Consider the following 24458-nt stretch of genomic DNA (forward strand, 5'->3'; position numbering starts at 1 on the left):
CAAGACATTAATATACATGCCCGTAACTAAACTGACTATTCTTAATTGATATCTCTTTATAATTTCCACTCCGAACCGATGCTTAAATAATGTATACTACACACTCGCGCCCTTTGAATTCCTCATGTAATGTTTTATTGACACGAAACAAATCAAAGCTTTTTCTTTTCTTTTCTTTTGTTGGTGGGAGGGCAGAGAACAGACATAGAGAGAGAGAGAGAGAGAGAGAGAGAGAGAGAGAGAGAGAGAGAGAGAGAGAGATATTACTGTGACGCCGTAATGCATAACTGATGAGTACTCGTAGGGAACAGTCAGCTGGTTGACTTCCTGTGTGGAATACTTATTGAACCAAATCCTCATGTTAGGCTGCACGTTATTGTACAGGATCTCTATGAACTTATCGCGATCTGGAAGCTGGTGTTCGTGGACAAGTCCCAAAGCATGACCTATTTCATGCAGGTATAGTCCTTTCTGAAAAAAGATAACTTTGTCTAAAGTACTCCAGGCAACTCATATGTTGATTTTGCGTGCTCTTTGAGGAGGAGCACATAGGAAACCTGGAGCAAACCACCGACATTTAATGGGCGACGCTTGCTTTTACATGTGTTGGACAAGGATGGAATTTGGCTCACCAGAGGTGTGAATTGACAGCAGTATTGTTTGGCTTCATGGTACAATTTATTTAGGCTCCATGAAGGAGGGGAAGCAATGAACTCTTGCGCCAATTGTGAATTAAATGTCATCGTTTACGAACCATTGGCAATAGAACGATTAGAAAAGAAACTGTAGTCTTCGGACTTTATTTTTTTTGAACATTTTATTATAGACATAATTTTCATCAGATTTGATTGCAGGATACAAAGCATAAAGTAAAATGATTTAAACTGAAATTTCCTTATGAAGTATGAAATGTATGTCCATATATGGAATCAAAATTAAATAACATACCCATCTGCAACCATTGGCATCTAAATTCAAGGCCTGTTCACCACCTACCATCCCCAACTGGGAATTACACCTACAAAGAGTATATATATATAACATATATTAGACAAATCACTCTAAGAGTGCATAACGAATGTCATTTTATGATTACGTTTGTTTTCCCTGTGCACAAAATTAGATAATTTTTCATACTACTAATCGTTCTGTGATTAAATTTATTCAAATAAAACTGGTCGACTTTTTATTATCTTCTTTCTATTATTAGCGAAACAGCAATATTTGCAAAGAGATGATGTCTTCAAAGATGTGCAAATGTTAGTGTTTATAACCAGGCGTTATTTTAATCGTCTTTGCTAATTGTCTGGTATTATAATTTTCATGTCTTCGGTTTCTAGTTAATATGCAAAAGAAACAAAGAGATTGTCGTAAAGCATGAATTTCACCGTGTTATTGTCATAATGAGAATAAATTCGTTCTGTTGCTCTGAATCACAAAGTTACGTCACCTTGTGAAGGAGAAACAAAAAATTATATCACCTTTCATCTCTTCTCTACGACAATTGGTCACAATTACCGGTTATTAAGCTAGACAAATGCATTGAAGCTCACGATTGTTTTTATAGTATATTCTAAAATTGACATGCTTCTTCACTTTCTGGATTAGTATAGTGTAAACAGTACACAAATTTGCTGAAACATACAGTCTTCAATTTATAGGAGTCCAAACCTACCCTCGTCCATTTTGAAATCGAAGGACATTGTAGTCGGAAGATTTGGACTCCCGGAAGCGGACACACGTATACTTTTCCCATTCCGTCATTGCGTTCCGTATAATGTACTCTTCCTTCTCCGCTGCAAAGAGTATTTGCACAGTGTGACATGAACGTTGGTAAACTTTTTGTGTAATTAAATATAATCTATTTGTTATGATGTCAGAAGACCTCACAATGTCACAGAAAGCAGACGTTTACAAAAAGATACCTAACATCTAGTATGACATTAATAATATTCAGGCTGCTACTTTTCTATTACAAACACTCGTAGGACTTCTTGTGCATATGATCAGAATAGACCTGCATGATGATGACGATGACATATATATATATACATACACACACATCCTTTTTACACTGCCCAATGAATATGTAGTTCTTTATTCTGTAAAGCGTAAAACTGACTACTTTAGTCTGTAAAACGAAAAACTGTCTATGTCGGAATGATATATTTATATTTATGAAACAAATCATGAATTATTTTCATATTAACCAGAAGAAGAAAAAATGTATTCGCAATAATTTGGACAACATTCTTCGTAAAATGGACTACATACTAGAAGTACTTGCACATAAATAAAAAAATAGGACTCACAGAATGGTATACTAGATTTCATACATAAATAACTGTTCAAAGAAAACAGAATCCACGAATTAATACGAATCTTTAATTACAACAAATTTCCTTTTTAGCTGGCACCATAATTTTTGAGTTGAAGGACTCATTGAAAATGATTTACCTTTAAAACTCGAGCTGAATGACCCTTGAAAACGATTTACCTTCAAAACTCAAGCTAAATGATCCATTAAAATAGATTTACCTTAAAAACTGGAGTTGCACCATCCATTGAAAATGATTTACCTTCAACACAAGAGTTTAACGACCCGTTTGAAATGTTTTATTTTGAAAACTCGAGAAGAACGACCCACTGAAAATAATTTACCTCCAAAACTCGAATCACCAACTGAACATTATTTAATTTCATAACAATTCAATACATTCATTTAAAATGACTCGAGTTGAACAACTGTTTTCAAATGATTTACCGTAGAACAAAGTTAAGAATATTTGCAGTTTAAGTAAGATAAAAACATTCTCCAGAAAAGCTAAAAACAGATACCGAAAAAAACTAAATTCATTATGATTTTTTGCAGCTTACTGAAATCTCCTGGGACGAATCTGTAGGGGATTTCGTTGTTAGTCCACCGTAACACCGTATCCCTTACGGCTTTCCTCTTCTTTCTTCCTCGTATTGGGGTGTGACTGGAATGTCACAATTGGAAATTAGAATGGACTCAGAGTAATGACATAAAACGTATTTCTTTAAAATGAATAATGTGTTAAGATATTGTCATCGAGAATAAACGTCATCCGCGAATTATGCTGCGTCTAGGAAGACTAATCATATCACAGTCTGATCACGTTACTACGAATACGCGAATATTCTATATAAAATGGCGGCTTGAAGTGGCTGATGAAAAATGGTTTAGCTCGAAAAGATTAGTGATCCACAGACTTTTGCTTCTAGTGCTTTCATGATTATACATGTCGAATATATTTTGATATAAAGTACACAAGATACGTTGTAAATTGCAAATTGTTTATACGTAATGTTAAGATAACTTTTAAATTTAGTTGCGATATTATTTTATTTGTTTAACGACCGAATTAGTCTACAGTGTACAATTACACAAGGACAGAGATAGTCTATATGCTACAGTGCATAAAGACAGAATTAGTCTATAACGTATAGTGTACAATGACAGAGCTGACCTATAATGTACAATGTACAAGGGTATTTGAATATCTTGTTTTAACTTTGTTGCTTCTTTGAACCTTTCAATAAATCTGGAGGCAAAATAAGGTTCTATTGAATGATCTCCAACTACACGTACAGCATGCCGGACACATGCATATATATACTTGTGACGTAATTTAGGTATATAACATTGATGCAAAATTATGTTTGAGTAGGAGAACAAGTCTGCTACTGAGCTAAATTCATACTGTAAAATTCGGGCGCTCCTCGGTAGGCCATTTCGGATGAAATTTTATGAATGTAATTCTCTGTTATATCCTACACTTCTGAGGTGGTTTTATTGTTTCAAAGATCGTCATGACTACATCGAAGATAACACACGTTCTGGAAGACGTTGTCTTCGAGAGTTGAGTGGGAATTGGCTGCTGTGAAGGGGACAAGGTATTTATATTATCACTGGCATTAATTCGTCAGCTGTTCTAGTATACGGAAGAATAATTTGAAATTCAGAAAGGTTCGTTCAAGAAGGGCTCCGCATTTGTTTACTGCTGATCAAAATCATATTCAGGATGAAATCACTATTTGCCAAATATGAAAGGAGTGACTAGAGACATTTGAATGAGATTGTTACAGGTAATGAAACGTGGACTTACTTTCTTGAACCCGATACAAAAGAAAACGATAAAATTTGGATAATATAAACGATCTGAGACCACAAATGGCATGACGTAGTCGGACTTGTCAAGATATTTTTTTGTGCATTATTTTTCACTGCATAAGGTTCGGTCGTCCAAGTATCAGTGCCCGACTCTGCTAATGTCATTGGATGTTTCTGTGCCTCCAAAAGGGTGCCAAAAGTTGTTGAACGCTAACCGCGATATTCAACGACGTCTTGGAAACGCATCGGCGAATGAAACGGTCGTCGAGACAAGCTACTTGAACAAGCGCAGAATCTAAACTTTGCCACATGTCCATACGGTCCTGATTTAGCTGCGTGTAATTTTTCATTAGTCTATAACGTATAACACATTAGGACAGAGTTAGTCTACAACGTACAACACATTAGGACAGAGTTAGTCTACAACGTACAACACATTAGGACAGAGTTAGTCCCATCGACGTCAACCCTTGGCATATTGAGCTAGCTGAAACAGTTTTAAGTGATAAAAGAGCACGTGAAATCAGTAAGCCGGTGAGAGAGCTTGTTACGTGACCTGTTAACATTCGACACAATTTCTGATAGGTCCACAGGCACTGACTCGGAATTAAAGTTGTAGTATCTAAACACAGTTAGTGCATAAAGTAGAATATATCAGGACCGAGTTAGTGACTAACCGAATCAAAGAATCAGATAGATTTATAATGAAAAACTTGAACATCTTTAAATTTTCTTTCTGTTCTATGCTTCATTGACTTATACACCATGTACATATTAGACCAGTCTGTACTAAGACGAAATTGGGTTATTCGTTTTATCAGTCTGGACTGAGATTAAATAGGTTCACTCGCTAGATCAGTCTGTACTTAGACTAAATGGGCTTACTCGCTCGGTGTCTCGTAAAGACTGTGGTACTGTTCCTCTGTCAACAACATATCCAGTTCCGCCAGAATCTTTCCGTCACTAAACAGAAAGTTGTTGGATGCGACTGGAATAGAAACGGCGTGAATTCGGTAATAATGCCACTGTCATTTCAAGTGCTTTAATTTTAAAACGGATGCTATTTTTAAATTGATTTATTGTTAGGGTTTCAAACGTATCTCACAGAGGTGGCACTTTGAGTCAGAATAAATTGTAGTTGTATCCCACCTATACAACATGACGGTGAATTGATCAGTGATATTAATTATTATTTTTTACTTAATTAATACAATAGAGTTATTATTTTTATATTTTTCTTTTTAAATTGGTTTGTTTGGTGCACTAGATCTATGTTGCATCCTCTGCCATAGATGTCTATAAATGTATTTTAGTTGTTACCCAATCTAGACGTATCTAAAGCAGCAAGAGTTCTAATTCAAGCAATGGTGAATACATATTGTTTTCATAAACATTTCAAGTCTTTTCTCTAATTCAAGCGATGGTGAATATATATTGTTTCTATACACGGATCAAGTCTTACTTCTAATTCAAGCAATGGTGAATACATAGTTTCCATACACAGTTCAAGTCTTAACTATAAGTTAAGCAATTGTGAATACATATTGTTTTCATACACATTTCAAGTCTCACCTCTAATTCAAGCAATGGTGAATATACATTGTTTTCATACACATTTCAATTCTTACCTCTAATTCAAGCAATGGTGAATACATATTGTTTTCATACACATTTCAGGTCTTACCTCTAATTCAAGCAACGGTGAACACGTTGTCTTTGTATACGATTCAAGACTTACCTCTAATTTAAGCAATGGTGAACACGCATTGTTTACACCTATGGGTCAAGCCTTACCTCTAAATTAAGCAATGGTGAACACACATTGTTTACACATATGTTAAAGTCTTGCCTCTGTAGCAACTGACATACTTGAAGCTACAACAACCAATATTGTTTAATAAATGAAACTTTTTTCTCAATTTAATTTTCGTTCGCTAAGCTTGTTGTTGTTGTTGTGGGGTTTAACGCCATTTTTCAGCACTCGATAGGCTATGCATGGCGGCTAGTATTAATGGTGGAGGAAGAACCCGGGACGAACCACCGACCCACGAGAAGCTACTGGCAAGCTTTCTCACATACCTACATTGGCCGAATCCTACGTTCGCTAAGCATTCTTAATTTCAGAAATCTTTATACGAATGTCTTGGTGGACAAGTACAGTAAAATCAATGAACAGTTAGATCATGTAAAATTACCAGCTAAATTTAAATAATAATAATTTGTTTTTTGGGTGCAGCATACGGTCACAGATTGTGATCGAGTAAAATAAAAAAGGGCAATTTTTTTTTATTTTATTTTATAGAACGGCATTTATAAATTGAAAAAGGCAAGGGAATATGTATCTATCAATTATAATGTGTCCATAGGTATTATTTTTTCACGAAACATGCGAGTTTTGTTAATTCTAAACTTTGCTCTGAGCGTATTACAGACTATAAACCCTTCGCAAACCCTTCTAAATGTAAAAAAGATATAGAAATTTATGTAATTATCGTGGGAGGAAGAAAATGAGAGAGAGAGAGAGAAGACAAATATTGATAAATAAGTTATCCCTTTTCATTGAATTTCAAAACATAGCTTTCATTTTAACCTTTTTTATTGATTAAAAAAAAAATAATAACTGCAAATACCAAGCAGAACATGTCGAAAGATCATCTTAAGAGTTGATAATGAGAATGACCCTTAACAAATTGTGTTTGGAGTCGTGGGCTGGGATGGACATTTCCTATGTATGAAAAACTGAGGATTGGTTTCGAAAAATTATTGTCTATAACTTTCAATAAAACTAGATATTTCATTATCCTTATTGTCTTTGTGACTTGTGTAATGTCAAGATCACTCTACAGCATTGAACTGCACAATATCTTTTAATTTTCCCAATAATTTTTAGCGTTCAAGCTTTCTGTTTATCTGTATGTTTTAAAGACCATTAGTCAAAATTTCAATCAGATCACGTGTCATTTCTTAGTTTATTACAAATTTCACACACTATCATTCATACATTAGGCAAATTCTAGTGATCTATTAATATTTCTACAGACATATCATGGCATGTTGTGCACTCATTTTCAAACGTAATAATTTGTAAACTATGCATTATAGTTTTATAAAACAATGAAAAAGGGGTTTTCATGTATGAAATATTCAAAAATGATTTGAACATAATCCTTCACATTTGACCTCTAAAGGATATTTTTGAGTTATGTGGTACAACATTAAAATTACTTCATGTTGGTAAAGTGGAGTTCTCTTTAGGTTTAAGACACTGTGGCTCTAACAGTTTGGGTCTTTGGGTGGCAAGAACTTGACACTAAAAAATATATTAAATTTTCGGATATAACTCTCAACACATATTTTTCAAGCTACCTTGGAAAGTGACCCAGTCTTGGTGTAATATATAAGTTCATCGCAAGATACGCCCACATTGCAGCTTCGGTATGAATATGTGAGAAGGCTTTGAATATAGAGAGTCAAAATAGCTAACAGCAACCCAGTTTTGATGTTTAATACATTCCGATCCCTAGTTGTGTCCACATTGTAAGTGTGGTATCCACATATCTTAAAAATTGGGCGTAGTGTGGCTGTTGCAGAACTAGACTGCAAGCTTGCACAAGTCAATAATTCACGTTTAAATGTCGAGAAAAACAACATAACTAATCAAAATCATTGTAGATATACTCACAACCATTAAAATATTTAGTTTAAATATGTTGCATTCCGTAGGCTTTTATGTATGACCGCTCTGTGATGATGTTATTTCCAACCCAACAACATTCACTGTATCAATCCGCGAGAAAAAAGTTACAATAATATTCGTTTCATTTTTAGTATGGAAACTATAATTAATTAGACCAAATATAAACGCAGTCTGAAGCATCATGTAAGAGATATGTTTGTATAACTTCACCTCCTAAATTATTGTAAATTTCAGAACTTCTTTTTATTAGCATTGCATTGCAGCTTATTCCTCATTAGCACAGAACGGGGGGGGGGATCTATGCAAGTTGACGTTTTCTGCTTTCGCATGTCAGCATTTTTAGAAGATATAAGGAACTAATTTATTCGTAAAATGGAAACATTTTGTATTGTCCATTGTGGTTTCGTCACAAGAGGCAAACGCACCATATATATGCTCTAAAGATGGGTCCAAACTAACAGGATGGTTCTGGCAATAAAAGCGCTTGTCATATAGTTCAGTCTTGGTATGTTTTATATCGTTCAGTCAGAATACAGGAGGTGGTATTATTATATACTCATTTTTCCCCGTTAACTTTACATTGTCAGAATCGTGCAATATTACTCGATACGGAACTCGCGCGCCAATACACATATAGCATTCACGTGCATAAAGGAACTACTGTCTATTGTAAACAAACAATGGACGCAGAAGCCATCACTTTTGATTTGTAAACAAATCATGTACACTCGCGTAAGAGGCGCTTTACGTTGTGGTTGTTTAAATTTGTTTCTGAATGAACAAAAACAGATGTTTCGTGGACTGCTACATACCAGCTGCTTTGGCACATTCCGCGTTGATACAATGTTTCGGATTTAGGCTAGCTACAGTATACAACAGACGTAAGAAAGGGTCATTACAAATAACATACAAATGACTAGTCATATACTGTCTTCTTTAGCTGGTGATAAGAATGCCAAAGAAAAAATACTTACAGTTTTACATCCTTAATTTCCTCAAAATGAACTTTCTTAGTTTTGCAAATCCGAATTACATGAGCCATGTCATAGGTTCTCAATCTTGATTACACATTTCGAAATTGTACTGTAATTTCGATGATAAGTGCAATTACATCCTCCTTACTTCACTCAAAATGAAAAATGCATTAACTTTCATAGCGTCTTTTTGATAATTGCAATTGAAAGATTTCATATTTTCCCCACATTATGATTTCAAATATTCAATGACAGAAACAGAAACACATTTGCAGATGTCAACACGCTTCTCCCTCGCTTCTTCAATCCCATGTATTTCATGTGGAATTGTCACATATAAATCCAGTCCATAATCACGAAATTTCGTAGAATCGAAAAAAATACCAAAACCTATTCATTCCAGATCAAATGGAAAAGTTGTTGCAATGCGCATTGATTCACAATATGACTCCGAATTTCACTTTTAACTAGACACGCCGTTTTCTTTCGAAAGTTATGTCGAGAGCGCGGCTAAGTTCAAATTTATCTGGGCGGAGTTATGTGCGCAGTAATAATGTTGTTGTTGTGTAATGATGAATCTGGGCTTGTGTATTTAGTATGAATGCGGCACACTTTCAGTTACTTTGTTTCGTGTAGTGTATTTTGTTAATATAATTAAGCATTAGGTAGAATTTTAAAAAATTAGCATATAATAAAAAGGTTACTGCATTTGTATGGGAAAATATGAACTCGTTTTGTCGGATTGATATGGTGCACTCCCAAGGTCGTGCAGTATTTCCATTCGAAAAACTCATTCATATTTTCCCATACAAATGCAGTAACCTATAATGACGTCATTATCAGATCAGTTCACTGGAGGATATGATATGTGACGGCAAAGTCAAGGATGTTCTTACCCAACCCTATTATCATTCTCAATTATACACAGTCACACAAGTATTGAAGACTAGAAGGAGGGGTTTACGGTTTTATTGTGAATATACAAGGACATACACACATACACGCAGATCTATTGCATTTGTGAATAGTATCTTTTTTTCTGAAAGATTTAGGTGTCTTTGTCCTTGATCAAAGATCGTACTTATATCTATAGCGACTACTGGTCTCGCTACGCAGCAAGGACGCCTCTGTTTATAAGAGAGTAGAATAATGAGGCTCATTTGCATCCAGGTCCTAATTATATGTGATTTGGACTACAAATGGTCGTCTCTGTTGTTTCTTCTTTTCCACCTTTCACAGCTTCTTTGCTGTTTTAGATCATTGATAGTGCCAATGGTTTCGACATTTTAAAATGAATTTTCCTCTTGATTGTGCAACTCCAGTTCTTTCACCTAGTCTAACAGGTGTTGCACGTACTCCACGTGACCTAAAATCTCACATGACCTATTGCTCTTATTGTGGATCATTTTCTTCTGAGTTGAAAAGTCGACGATGGGTACTAAGACCTTCTCTCTTTCTTTGCTTAGATTATGGTGGCTGTATGTGTGTCTTTGTCTTGGTGGTATATAAATTACGTCACTGTTGTTGTTGCTGTCGATGTTGTTACTATGGTAGTTGAATGTTGTTTCTATTTTGTCTCCAGTAGGTAGCTCGGTGATATAGCTATGAAGGTCATTTTTACTGTTGTTATTGTTGCTGCTCTTGTGGGCGAGACTCTTCCCCCTATTGTTGTGGAGGGCGAAATTCTTTTCCCTGGCCTTGCTGTTATTATTTTTATCTGGATGACATTAAATGCTTCAACCCCCGTCTCTTTTTTTCTGCTTACTCATACTCCAAGTCTTTACTCTTGCTGCTGATATGGCAATAATTACTGCTGCCGATACTGGAGTCTCACTAGTGCTCTTCGATGTAGTGAGAAAAGATTTAGAAATAACAAGTTGTGGAGTTCTCTTTCACATACGCTTCAACAAAGAATTCGACAAGTTTCTCTCAAGTGCTTTAACGCCTATAAAATGTCTTGTACCATTTTGTTTTCACTTTTTCTTAACCTTGCCGAATGTTTGTTCTTCTTTCTTAGGTGGTAAAAGTCTCTAACTCTTCTTTCTGTTCCTTATTAAAGTCGTGATTGGCTGGTAATGATGGAGACGGATGTGATGGTCGTGAAGGCAACAATTCTTGCGAAAAAGACCATAAAGGGCACAAAGATAAATGAAGGTCTTTCTCGTCTGGAATAATAGCGGGTCATCAGCAGCAGTCATGATGTCACTCGAGTGGCTACTGCATGAGCACCCCCTACATATTAGTTTAAATTCAGGCATTACGCACCTGCACTGTTAAGTCATAAACTCATGGGCATAATATTAAATGTCCTGTCACGCGTCCGTTGCATTCTGATTGACAGATAGAAAAGACGCCTTAAGTCATGTTACTCGCGGTTTGGTTGGTGGAACCTACCAGTCAGTTTCGATACTGTCATAAACAATATTGCAGAGGCGCGCTGGCTAACTGTGTTATCCGTTCTAAAGACATAAATGAAAGATGCATGAAGCGTGAACTTTACCATTATTTATACCATGCTGTTTAATCCAGACTAACCAGTGTATGTCAAGGCAACGTGGTCTATCTCAAACTTCTCCACACTGCCAGGCCGTAGACTAATAATTGCGTGAAGCAGCCTTGTCTCACTACATATATTCGTCTCTTCTAAACAGCTGTCGATGCAATTTAATGGATCTTTCTTTTACATCCTACCCTTGGTTAAGTAAGTGTGAGGTATTTGTCGCTCCAAGTGGTGTGTTGAATGGTGAGTGTGGGATGTTGGTTAGTAGATAACTGGGTCTTGGTGTGTGTGTGTGTGTGTGTGTGTGTGTGTGTGTGTGTGTGTGTGAATATGATTTTTAACGTAGCTTTAACAATTTTTCAGTCATATCGCAACGATGTCTGCAGTGTGACAGTTTATAGTGATGTCTAGCACTGGAGCATCATGACTCAGTCATGTGGCATCATGTCTCACCCTGTCACATTATTCTAACACTAGGCCGACCAGTCCTAGCACTAACCTCTTAATGCTAAGCGCCTAGCGAGGCAGCTGTTTGTACCGTTTTTATAAGTCTTTGGTATGACTCGGTCGTTGTTCGAACCCGTGACCTCCAGCATCCGATGCGGACGCTCTAACCACTAGGCCACCGGAGCGGTCGGGTCTTGATCATTCCTAACTGCGTTTTGGATAATAGTGTAGTGCTGTTGGAAAGAAAGTGTGCGGTATTGGATAGTAAAAAATTATGTTTTGGTCACTCCATAAGACGGTCTGTAGCTATAATTGTATGACTGCATTTCCCACTGTTTCCCAATTGCCATTTTATAAAACATTTCTAGAGAAAACTGAAAATATCTTGTTAAAAATTAACATTACATTTATCATTGTCCCGCAAATGACATTTTTGAATAATTTAAATTCCCATTTATCTCCCATGTTCCATTTCATGGTGAATATCATGCTTCATTTTAACGTTACATTTCCATTGTACCCTAAGTGCCGTCTTCATTTTAAATTACCATTGTCCCCAAAGTGCCATTTTTGTCCATATAAAATTCACATTGTTCCATACTTGTCATATTTAACCGACCTTAGCCCACATTTCTAGACACAGTTGGAAATATCATGTTAATTTAACAGTAAATTTCGCATTGACCCCTAAGTGATATCTCTATAATAAATTCCCATTCTCCCCAATACCATTTTCGCCCATGTTAATTTCCTAACGTCCTCCCAGTGCCATATAGACTTATACAAAATATATTTTAAATAATATTTTATCTCTTATGCTAGTGTGTAACGATAAGAAAAACAATTAAAAGGTAAAGATGAGATATAAATATAAACACTACAATACGCATATTGTTTGTTTTATTATTATCTTGTGCAACAATACGACAAAATATCTGGACCACTCATTTGTTTTGAAAATCACTGCAAATCTGAATACTCAACTTAAAGTGTAAATAAATACAATATCCTATTTTCCACTATTTGGTTTTAGCTCCTACTAGTCGGCGGTAAATTCCATTAATAAGTGACATGGATGACAGTTAATTGATTCAGACGGCATCAAAGGATTATTTCACAAACCCTACTCTGTTATAAACTATGATCTGAACCATTAACTGTAATTAAAGAGATTATTATGCATTTACAAATACAATATCTTTATTTTGGTTCAAGCCAGTCTCCATTGCCAAAGAAGCTAGTTGATAAATGGGTATAAAATCAGCTCTACAAAATCGTTAGGTCCATGCGCGTAACAAAACACAAACAACTCAGAATACGCGATTCAATGCTGACATTCCTGACACTCATTCTTCAGAAGGAAAGTCTCGCATTATTTATCAGATTTAGCTCGCACTATGTAAATATCCAGGAAGGCTTCCAGAAAGCAGATGGTTACCAAACTTTGGCAGTTACACACTTTGTCACACATCTCGACGCTTGCAAACATTTGTTTCTTTCTATTTCTTATTTTGTTTTGCACCATTTCACTCTGAGCTCCACTCACTATACGACCCACCGTCATAGTGAGTAAAGCTATATCACGTTGAACGCACATACGTGTTTATACTTTTCTGATCTTGCTATTGTCTTGTGACAATTGCTGCCGTGAGACTTACAATAGAAGGAAATTTTGTCATTTACCTTGTTTCTGCTTACTTTTGGTCGAGTTCAACTTACCTAAATTTGTAATTTCTATACATATTTTGTATGCGCCTATTTGTATTTTGCGTATTGTGTTACATTGTTACTGCAATTGAAATTCCTTTCGTGTTTGAAGCAATTTGGAATCACACCTCTAGCTCCTCTTTCGACTGTGCACAAAGTTTGGATTTTGCATAAATTACTGGTGCCGTCGTAATTTATTCTAAATATTTTTTCATGCCTGTTTCGCCTATATTTATATATATATGGTGAAACCGATGTGGGTCTCACTCATTAAAAAGGTGCAAGATGACATTTTTAAATTGAAAGTAACATTTACTTCAACATTTTAGAATTCAAGTAGTGAATAATACTCAGTCAGCATACACCTTGAGTTTTCAACCTTAAGTTTCAAATTTGATAGTTTGGAACATGGGTACCAACCTTAGAGCATATTTTGAAACAAGAATAAAGTGTGTAGGGTGGAACAAAGATTAGTGTCATACCATCCCACTGGATGCCAAATGATAGATTTTGGAGAAATCCAAACTGCCCCAGGCAAGCTGATATCCTCACAAAATTATAAGCATACAGCACACAACTAGAAGGAAACTGATGCACTAAAAAATGGAGGGATGGGGCGCATCTTTCTATATCCAACGGGGAGCAACTTCTACTACCAAATAGGAACATAGACATTAAAGGACATTTTGCCAAAGTCGGTGATCCCCCCCCCCCCCATTATAAGGGAAGCGGAGGCAAGACAACTAAAATACATTATCAGGACTTCCTATAGAAGTATAGATAAGAAATTCAAGATACGAATAAGGTAGCAACATCTGTCGCTATATAGGGTTTCTAGAGTATTCAATCAGTAGTAAGGATAATCTCTGTCCTTCAGGAGGACGCTCCAAAACTCCCCATCTTGTTTTGAATGATGGGCTTTATGCTCAAAACATGAAACAGGTGGTATGAGCAAGATAAGGGGTTCTCAAAGTGCCAGGAAACTGGACGTACGCCAAGAGACTGTAAATATCTGACATCTAAAGAGACATATGCGACAAAGAGAACGAGTGATTTTGTGAATGTAAACATAGACGAAGAGCAAATAGTGAGAGATACCTTGCACGTGGAGAAAACATATAAAACAAACGATCAGAGCGAGGGACAAATATCGATAGATACCCCGCAAGCGGGGAAGATACATGAAATAAACGAACAGAGCGCGATAATCTCAGTAAGTGCGGTAAATGAAGACAAGAGAAATAGCCTACAAACAGAAACAAAACAGCGAAATCCAGCTGTGATGGATCAGAGACTCCTACTGCAAAATAAATACTACACCTTACAAGATATGTCAATCGATATAGGGAACTCCTTCTCAGATGAGGGGGACAAAGAGAGGTGAGGAACATCTAAAGAAAGAGATATTAAGTGTGAGGGTTGTTATGGGTGGGGTGGGGTGCTCCCAAGATTTTATCTAAACTATATTGGAAGTCCCACCCAGGCTCGATTTTAGTTGGAAGTTAAAATAGTGAAATATATATGTAAAGCTCCGAGCCCCTAGCCAGCAATGCCGACGGTTAAATAGTTAAATATACAAAAAAGGTGATATTCAATTAATAACAATTTAACAGCAATGCAATAGTCAAATAGTTCGAATTTCCCAAGCACACTCCTTACGCTCGACCCTTAATAGTCTATTGCTTCATTTGATTAGCAGTGTGAGATAGATTTCCACCTGTCCTTGTATTCTACTCATCTGGACATTCTTCTCCCCAATTCCTCCAATTCCTTCTCTTCCTCCCGACTTTCTTCAAATTCCTTCTCCTCCTCCTCGACTTCTCTATACTCCTTTTCCTCCTCCTCCACTTTCTCCTCCAGACTACTTTTCCTCCTCCTCCACCTTCTTTACACCTTTTATCCACCGATTAGACTTTGGTCAACTCCAACTGCTCTGTTAGTCTCACTTCTGTCTCCGCCTCTTGGAGACTCTGGACTCAACTGAACCGGAAGTTCTGTCCCCTAAAAAGCTTCCTTTCCAAAGCTTTGTCTTCCCTGAGAATTTGTTTCTATGTTTTACCGCCAAATTACGAGTGGCTTTCTCGGAGTAATTCCTATTTGCTCAGGAATTTTCCCAGGAGAACTACTGACCTTCTGCTTGCAAGTTAGGAAGTTATAATTCGGATCTAATCTGTAATTACACCCTCTATCTCAATTCCGATTGGATATTGTTGTGAAGTGATCCAATAAAACTTAGCGGACAATGTCCTGCTCGCTGTCTGTCCACGGGAGGACAAATAAGAACGCGCCCCGTTCACCCCGCGGGTTTACTCTGATCTCTGAAAAAACCTTTAACATGTATGTATGATACGGCAAGCATTTGTCCAGTTGGCACGATCTATCGCCTGTATCGATTAAAGATTCTGCTCTCTGGCAGGTCACGGTAACCTTGCATAAGAGATTGACTATCAAGCGGCAATGTTTAGACATGAAACACATGGCCGCAGCAATTATGCATGTCGTTATACCTGGGCTTAGCAAACGTGACATTCAGTCAAAGGGGGGAACAGAAAGGCCTGATAGGCCTAAACCCTTGACTTTGACCCCAGTACATATCGAATGTAAAAGGAAAAAACCCAGTTCTGGGGAATTGGCACAGGAGGGGGATCAAACTCCGGAAGAAGACAATCCCTCAGAACAACAAACAAAAAACAAATTTAGCATCCGCGGATAACAATCCTGAGCTACAAGAAAATTGAAAAGGATATGAACAAGAACAGAACAGTTCTGATGGACGTGAACAAACAGAACGTGATAATACAAAGACAGAAACAGACAACAACGAGGAAAAAATGGGAGACATCGAATTAAAAGAGCATGAACGGATATGGACGAATTGTACATTTAGGTCAAGATGGAAACAGATAAGGAAATAATAGAACGACCAACGGCGCTCAGCTCTGACAAACATGATGACAGAGTAAGGGGAACAAAACGATGACGACGAAAGAATTATCACCGACTGATACGACCGGGTCATAAATTTAGAATAAACAATACGAAACAAAACAAAAAGCCCTGCAATAAACAGGGAAGCCTTATATATGCGGTTAAACCGCACAAATTCAAGGATTAAACTTTCAACTAGCGAGTATAAATACAAATGTTGTAAATGAAGGGAAAATATAATCATAAAAGAAACAAATGATCACAACATAACATCAATAAAGAAATGAAAGCACCACTGGAAGGAAAATTCTACGCGATAGTCTTAATTGACAATAATATAGGAGATAGAAAGACAGGGGTTGCGATAAGCCAAATATAGAACACACAAATACAACTGGAATCGGTAAATGTTCATGTATGCGTCCTTTTCAAGGGCAGACTACTACATGTGAAAATCCATGGCTGGCATATTAACAATGTATACATCCCTACACAATACAACCAAAAATAAAAAGGAATTTGTTGAGAAGCTAACAATATACATTCAAAATTACTTGGAAAATGTTGCAATATGTGGTGACTTTAACTGGGTAGAAGAAGAGATTAATGTAAAAACTGGTCTAACAACAAAAAGATATTTTGCTAACGGAAACGATGCTGAAACCTATGAATACAAATTACTTGACAAAATGCGATAGAAAACTAAATCTACTTAGGAGAGAATACACTTATGAGTATGGAGACAATCAGGCTAGTAGGCTAGATAAATTTTACATATCGAATGAGGGAATGAAAGTTGTCCAAAACTGTATAATCAGTTAAAGGAAAATATCAGACCACAACATTATAGCCTTAGATCTGATCAAGAAAATGAGAGAAAATGATGTGTGTGTGTGTGTGTGTGTGTGTGTGTGTGGTACTTGGAAATTAAACAAAACCATATTAAAAGATAAGTAATACATAGATATCATAAAGGAGATTTGAAATAGTTTTATGGAAAGAGAACAAACTAATATCAGATAAGGGCGGAAGAAGCTAAAATCAGAAATAAAGAGGAAAACTAAGATATACTGTAGATTAAGGAACGAAAATTAACAACAAAGGATGAAACAACTAAAATACTTAACGGGAACATGGCAAATGTAGAAATAAGACAAACTGTAAAAACAAAAAGAAATTAAGAAAAAAGAAAGGATGAAAACAAAGGAAGGAAAATAAGTGCAGGGAAATTTGGAGATCTTTATGAAAGGCAAATGGTTTATATGAAGGAAGAAATAGAAAGAGGAAAATAAAACGCATGAAACGATTTAAAGAAGGAAGTATTATAAACACGGACAAAAACGAAGTGATTGAAAAAAACAGATTATTATTATAGGGAATTATACATCACATAAAATATAAATACAGATGAAATAAACGCATATATACAAAACAACACTATTGAACAAATAACAACAGAAAAAAAGACGTGTGATGATTGCACCCAAAATACAGATATAGAAGAAACAATAAAATCTCTGGCAAAAGAAAAGTTGTCAGGGTCAGATGGCCTTACCCAGGAGTTTTGTAAATTATTATACAATTAGATAAAACCAATACTGTTCAAGCGCGCAAAAACTTATGCTTATACAATATCTAGGAGATGTGTGGCTGGCAGGGGAAGCGGCAATAAGAAGACATAGAATCAGAAAGAATGATATCCAAATGAAAATGACTCCAAACAGAGGATTTTACAATAAAAACAAAAACAAAAACAAAACAAAACAAACTTTTCTTCGCAATTTCAAAAATCAACTGCTACAAAAAGAGGGTTACCATGATAACAACCTCCTATATTTAACAGGACGCTTATCATATTACCTAGTACATAAATGATTTACATAAATACATCCACAGTGGGGGAAGGGATCCAGAAAGTCATCCCACTTGGGGATGGCATTGCCTAGGCGAGCTAGACCCACACCCCACCGCATGTTTAGGCCGAGAAAAGGAAGTCGCAAGTAATATATATTGTACTGACGTAAGACCACTGTAGGTAATGGGGTACAGGACACCACTCTACAAGAGGATGATATTGCCTCGCCCCTTTCTTTTATGTCCTGATCAGCAGGGGAGGGACTCATTTTTTTTACTTTAAGTGTGCTATCGTCAATATATAAAAAATGTGTGTGTGAGAGAGAGAGATCACTGTATTCCCCTTTATAACAATAATAATTAACCATCACAATACATAAAGGGGAAACCCCACAGTCACCAAAAACAGAAGTAACACTTGTACGTAAGTACGACAAGTCTTAAACATAGAACAGGAACTGTGTATCTAGGGAAGTATCAAGCGTAGAAACCGCGAAGTGGACAGGCCTGCGAAGGAGCCCGAGAAAACCAAGCAAACGGTGCATGGACAAACAAACACACAGATCTAAGGGAAACACTAATACAATAATAACAAAGGTACGGTTCCCCCATAAAATAACCCCAAAGACGCACGCAACCCGAACACAAATGTATTTAAATAATTTTTTTGAAAAGAAAATTTTCTGAGTTCTTCTGAAATACCCACAAGTGCAGACATTAGGGGGATACATACACATAAAATCCGTTATAAATTTTCGGCTTAATGGGCTACACCTAAACGGTTACTAGCTAATATAGCTAGGAGACTGATAGGGGTCCACATATAAAGTAGAAACAAACCTGACATATACATGGGTTTATAAATTACAAAAGAAACATTGTTATCCAGGTTTTCAATATTTAGGATTTCCTTCTTATTTTCTACGATTTACCTGTCGAACTTAACATGTTGTTCTATCCTTTATATTAGATGGTAATACAAACATAATGAGTAGACGAGAATTTCGAGGTCTTGACCTATGAACATATATACTACAAATGCTTGGTTGCTACTGACCTCCAATCCCTCCCATGGCCTGCGTAATGATCTGGTCTATGGTGAGGTTGGTGAATGGTTCCAAGTTGTTCATGTCCAGGGGGTCAATGCCAAACTGACGTAGCTCTCCCATAGTCAACTGCGACTCGCACGGGCAGAACGTCAGAAAGGCCTGTAGTGACAGCACAATATATCAAGACTTTGACATGAATTGCAATGAATATTTACAATGGATTTTGTGCACGGTTTTAAATTTCATCTTAGATAGATGGCTCCATACATACACATGTTATTATGTTTATGTCTGACAAGTGATACTATAATGCAGAGGACGGAATCGATTTTCATAATAGATAAGCCTATTATCAAAATTGCTAAATAGCAGAAAATTAATTTGAAGTATTTCCATTTAATGATTTTCGTCTGTTGACCAAACAAATAATTATGATATTCACTTATAATTGTTGGGTGTTTTTAGGGGGGGGGCTGTGGGTTCTTTTTTTTTCTTATTTTTTTTTTCTTCTATCGATACAGAGCCGAATGACACTTAATTAAGACCTTGGTAGAGCATATACCTTACGCGCTGGCAGGATGTGTGCCATTATTTAACATGACCTGGTTTCCGGAATCGGAAGCTTAAACTAGAACACGTCGTTTAGAGCCCATAAAAATGTGTAATGTAGACAGTCATCATACAGGAAAACAAAAAACAAATGTATATTCGAATCTCTAATCATAGCTCGCAGAAACTGGCTGTGTTCATTTATTGCAGTAAATCACTGAAACTTTGAGGATTTTTAAAAATATAAATATCTCTCCTTCTGAGCAATGTATAAAACAACCTAACCAACCTTCCACCTATGCACATTATGGAGGCTGAAGTCATTAAAACAACGTTGCAAAAAATGTAGGCGATCGAGTAAATGTGGCATCGTAGTGATGTAGTGATGCATACACAGTTGTCACAGCACTTACTACTACTACAACAACTACTACTACTACTACTACTAATAATAATAATAAATAAATAAATAAAAGAAAGAAGGGAAGAAAAAAGAAAAAAGTCAACAGAAAACACAAAGCAAACGAAATAAAAAAAGAGACTTGAGATAGACTGGAGTGTTGGCTCTTTGTCTTTATCAATGGTATCAAGTAGCTTATACGTCTCATAGAACGTGTTCTTAACAATATTCAGGATAAGGTTTTAGACGAAAGCCGATATTAAACATGTCGTATTTACCAAGGCATTAATGAAGCTGAGTTCCTTGATAAATACGATGAAAATAATGTTTGTATCATAATGTAATATGATCAAATAAATATAGTAAAACTAAAAATATAATTCAATCAATAAAAAATAAATAATTTTATGGAACAGCAGTGTAGAATGAAACAAGTATTGACGTAAGAATCACTTAATTTATTATGCAGTGTATAAATTCACTTTCATATTAAACCTGTCCTGAAAAGAATCGCCTTTTTTTTTGTTTTACCATACCAAACGCTTAACTTGTTTTGACATCAACATGTAGTTGATAATATGTGAATGTAGTTGATAATATATAAATGTAGTTGATAATATGTGAATGTAGTTGATAATATATAAATGTAGTTGATAATATGTGAATGTAGTTGATAATATGTGAATATGGTTGATAATATGTGAATATAGTTGATAATATGTGAATGTAGTTGATAATATTTAAATGTAGTTGATAATATGTGAATGTAGTTGATAATATGTGAATGTAGTTGATAATATATGAATGTAGTTGATAATATGTGAATGTAGTTGATAATATATAAATGTAGTTGATAATATGTGAATGTAGTTGATAATATGTGAATATGGTTGATAATATGTGAATATAGTTGATAATATGTGAATGTAGTTGATAATATTTAAATGTAGTTGATAATATGTGAATATAGTTGATAATATGTGAATGTAGTTGATAATATTTAAATGTAGTTGATAATATGTGAATGTAGTTGATAATATTTAAATGTAGTTGATAATATGTGAATGTAGTTGATAATATTTAAATGTAGTTGATAATATGTGAATGTAGTTGATAATATGTGAATGTAGTTGATAATATGTGAATATAGTTGATAATATGTGAATGTAGTTGATAATATTTAAATGTAGTTGATAATATGTGAATGTAGTTGATAATATTTAAATGTAGTTGATAATATTTAAATGTAGTTGATAATATGTGAATGTAGTTGATAATACTGATGTACTTGATAATATATGAATGTAGTTGATAATATTTAAATGTAGTTGATAATATGTGAATGTAGTTGATAATATTTAAATGTAGTTGATAATATGTGAATGTAGTTGATAATATTTAAATGTAGTTGATAATATGTGAATGTAGTTGATAATATATAAATGTAGTTGATAATATGTGAATATAGTTGATAATATGTGAATGTAGTTGATAATATTTAAATGTAGTTGATAATATGTGAATGTAGTTGATAATACTGATGTACTTGATAATATATGAATGTAGTTAATAACATGTGAATGTAGTGGCGTGGATTTGCTTTAGAATGATCAGCATTTTCTTTTCTTTCGGAACTGGCAATTAAGTCCCACTTTCCATCGTCAATATGTCCCACTTTCCCTTGTCAGTAAGTCACACATTCCATCGTCAATAAATATTGTACTATTGTAAAACTGTTTTTGTTCGTGTGTAAAATAATTTTTGTTCATTTTTTTACATTACTATATATCGCTATCCATTATAATTTTGTATTTTTCTGAACAATCAGAAACCTTTCAGTAAAGGCTAAAAATTATGTATCCATCTCTAGAAACAGCAAAGCCTACGAAATATGTATCTACCTCTAGATACAGCAAAGCTACGAAATATATATGTACCTCTAGATACATCAAATCTTACAAAATATGTATGTACCTCTTGATACAGCAAAACCCACGAAATATGTATGTACCTCTAGATACAGCAAAGCCTGCAAAATATGTACATACCTCTTGATACAGCAAAACCTACGAAATATGTATCAACCTCTAGATACAGCGTTTGATCTCACATAAGAATGTAATAGTTTTCATCAACTTTTGACCCTCAGTATAGTTACTCCTTAAGTAGATCAAGTGGATTGTTTTATTGAGATGACTCTCTCTCTCTCTCTCTCTCTCTCTCTCTCTCTCTCAGTGATTTTGGGTCAACGATTCTGAAGGATGGTGTGGAGGGATGCCAGCATAATACAAAATTAAAGAATAGTGTTTTTGACATGGATCACATTTATTGCAAGGCAGTCTATTAGTGATTACACCCACACCCCAATTCTTGGTTATTGCATTATTTCGTATGTATATCTAACTGACACTGACACATAAGGCCTTAAGCTCTCCTTTTTCATCACCATTTTCACTTTTTTATTTGTTACAAATTCTTGCTGAAATTTTCATGTACGATATTGTTTATGGCATTTTGTTTAACCTGATAATTTCATGCAATGTGGCACATAATGTTGTTTAGATTTTGATGCTCAAAATTACAACACAATTCAGCTAAACCGCAGTCAGTTGTCAAAGTAGAAAATGCTTGTGTAATTAATTAGGTTCTGTCAGTTCTTACCTGATGATCTACAGTTGGGTATATGTGAGATATTAGCAGAGAACAATATTTATTTCTGATAAATGGTTTTATAATGATGTAGATTTTCTTTTCAATAAAGTCCTAGATTTTCACGTAATAATAAAATCAGAATACTTGTAAAAAAATTACTACACTTCTTTATAGAATATTATTTGTATTTATCTTTATAAATTGTTATATAGTATTATTGAATATGATGTATTTTTGTTAAAAATTGATATAGTTCATAATAGAAAATAATGATATTCATACGTATATATTGATGCAAATCAATTTGGAATATCAGATGTATCTGTCTTTATATATTATTTACAAAACTCTCTTCGTGTTATTTCATGATAAAAAAACGGAAACAGCAGGGAAAATATGATGCTTTTCACAGCAATTTTTACTGCAAAGTTGATTACGTATATAGAATGTATATGTTTTCGTATGCAGTAAAAAATTAGTAAAGTGAACATTACATATATGTTTGGTTATTTTTTAGACAAACGTTAAATAATGTTGTCATGATGAATCAGATTTAAGCAAATGGAAGTAACAAGTTGAATACGACAAATAGCTGGATACTTTCTATTAATAAGGAAAGAATTTAATTACCTGAAGTAGAAGGAATCCAACAGCCCTTATTACCATTGTGGCAGCAGACATTTGCACTGTGATCAAGATACTGCTTTGATTCCCTCCTCCTCCATCGACCTTAATCCCGCACATGCGTAGTGCTCCGGATGTTGGCGATGTGTCATCGCGGGTCAAATGACTTTTTTTCCGAATGCCGAGAATAAGATCTTGAAAAGTGTAATAGTTGTTAGAATGTACAATGCTGTTAAAATTTGTTTACTGAAGCTTGAAGTATCATAAGTATAGGCTACATTGAAGTTCCGGATGTCTTTTGAAATCTCATAAGTATAGGTTAGGTCAAATAATTAGGTCACCAAAGTCTATTCAGCTGGTCGCAAATTTAATTAGTAACAGAAATTAAAGGAATTGGGTAATAAAAATAGAAGCTGAGAAAAAATGGAGTTTTCAGGTAGAGCAACTTGAAAAGTAAGAATTAAAAGCAACAACAAAAAAACAACGACATCAACATAAGTTTATTTTGATAGAACATTAATGTAACAACTGTTAACTAACAGAAACTATTTGCAAAATCAGTCATTTGTCAGTTTCATACAGATATAGGCTTTATGAATGATAAATAAAACATCTAACAAAAATATTGAAGGAACATAGCTAAATATATGCATTACAGTACCCACACCTCTAATTTTCATATAGATTTTAAATATATGCAGTACGGTACCCACCCATCTAATTTTAGTATGGATTTTAAATATATGCCGTACGGTACCGACCCATCTAATTTTTGTATGGATTTGAAATATATGCAGTACGATACCCACTCATCTCATTTTCATATGGATTTTTAATATATGCAATATCGTATCCACATATCTCTTTTTCATATTGATTTAAAATACATGCAGTATGGTACCCACCCATCCCATTTTCATATGAATATTATTACTCACCCGT

General features: G+C 35.0%; 1 protein-coding gene across 1 annotated transcript in view; it reads right to left on the reverse strand.

Moving 5' to 3' along the window:
- LOC149798874 (uncharacterized) overlaps nucleotides 1-23677 on the reverse strand; it is a 67852-nt gene extending 44175 nt beyond the window's left edge. The window contains exons 1-7 of the mRNA XM_089957789.1: nucleotides 23523-23677; nucleotides 19300-19450; nucleotides 5021-5123; nucleotides 2878-2981; nucleotides 1676-1796; nucleotides 949-1018; nucleotides 268-471 (exon numbers count right to left, since the gene is read on the reverse strand). Of these exons, the coding sequence (XP_089813915.1) occupies nucleotides 268-471; nucleotides 949-1018; nucleotides 1676-1796; nucleotides 2878-2981; nucleotides 5021-5123; nucleotides 19300-19450; nucleotides 23523-23636 (867 nt within the window). The 5' untranslated portion in view covers nucleotides 23637-23677. The remainder of the gene's footprint in view (nucleotides 1-267; nucleotides 472-948; nucleotides 1019-1675; nucleotides 1797-2877; nucleotides 2982-5020; nucleotides 5124-19299; nucleotides 19451-23522) is intronic.
- Between the last annotated feature and the right edge of the window lie 781 nt (nucleotides 23678-24458).

This window comes from Sinohyriopsis cumingii, chromosome 5 (genome assembly GCF_028554795.1).
Source record: "Sinohyriopsis cumingii isolate HCF-2022 chromosome 5, ASM2855479v2, whole genome shotgun sequence".
Classification (NCBI taxonomy): Eukaryota; Metazoa; Mollusca; class Bivalvia; order Unionida; family Unionidae; genus Sinohyriopsis; species Sinohyriopsis cumingii.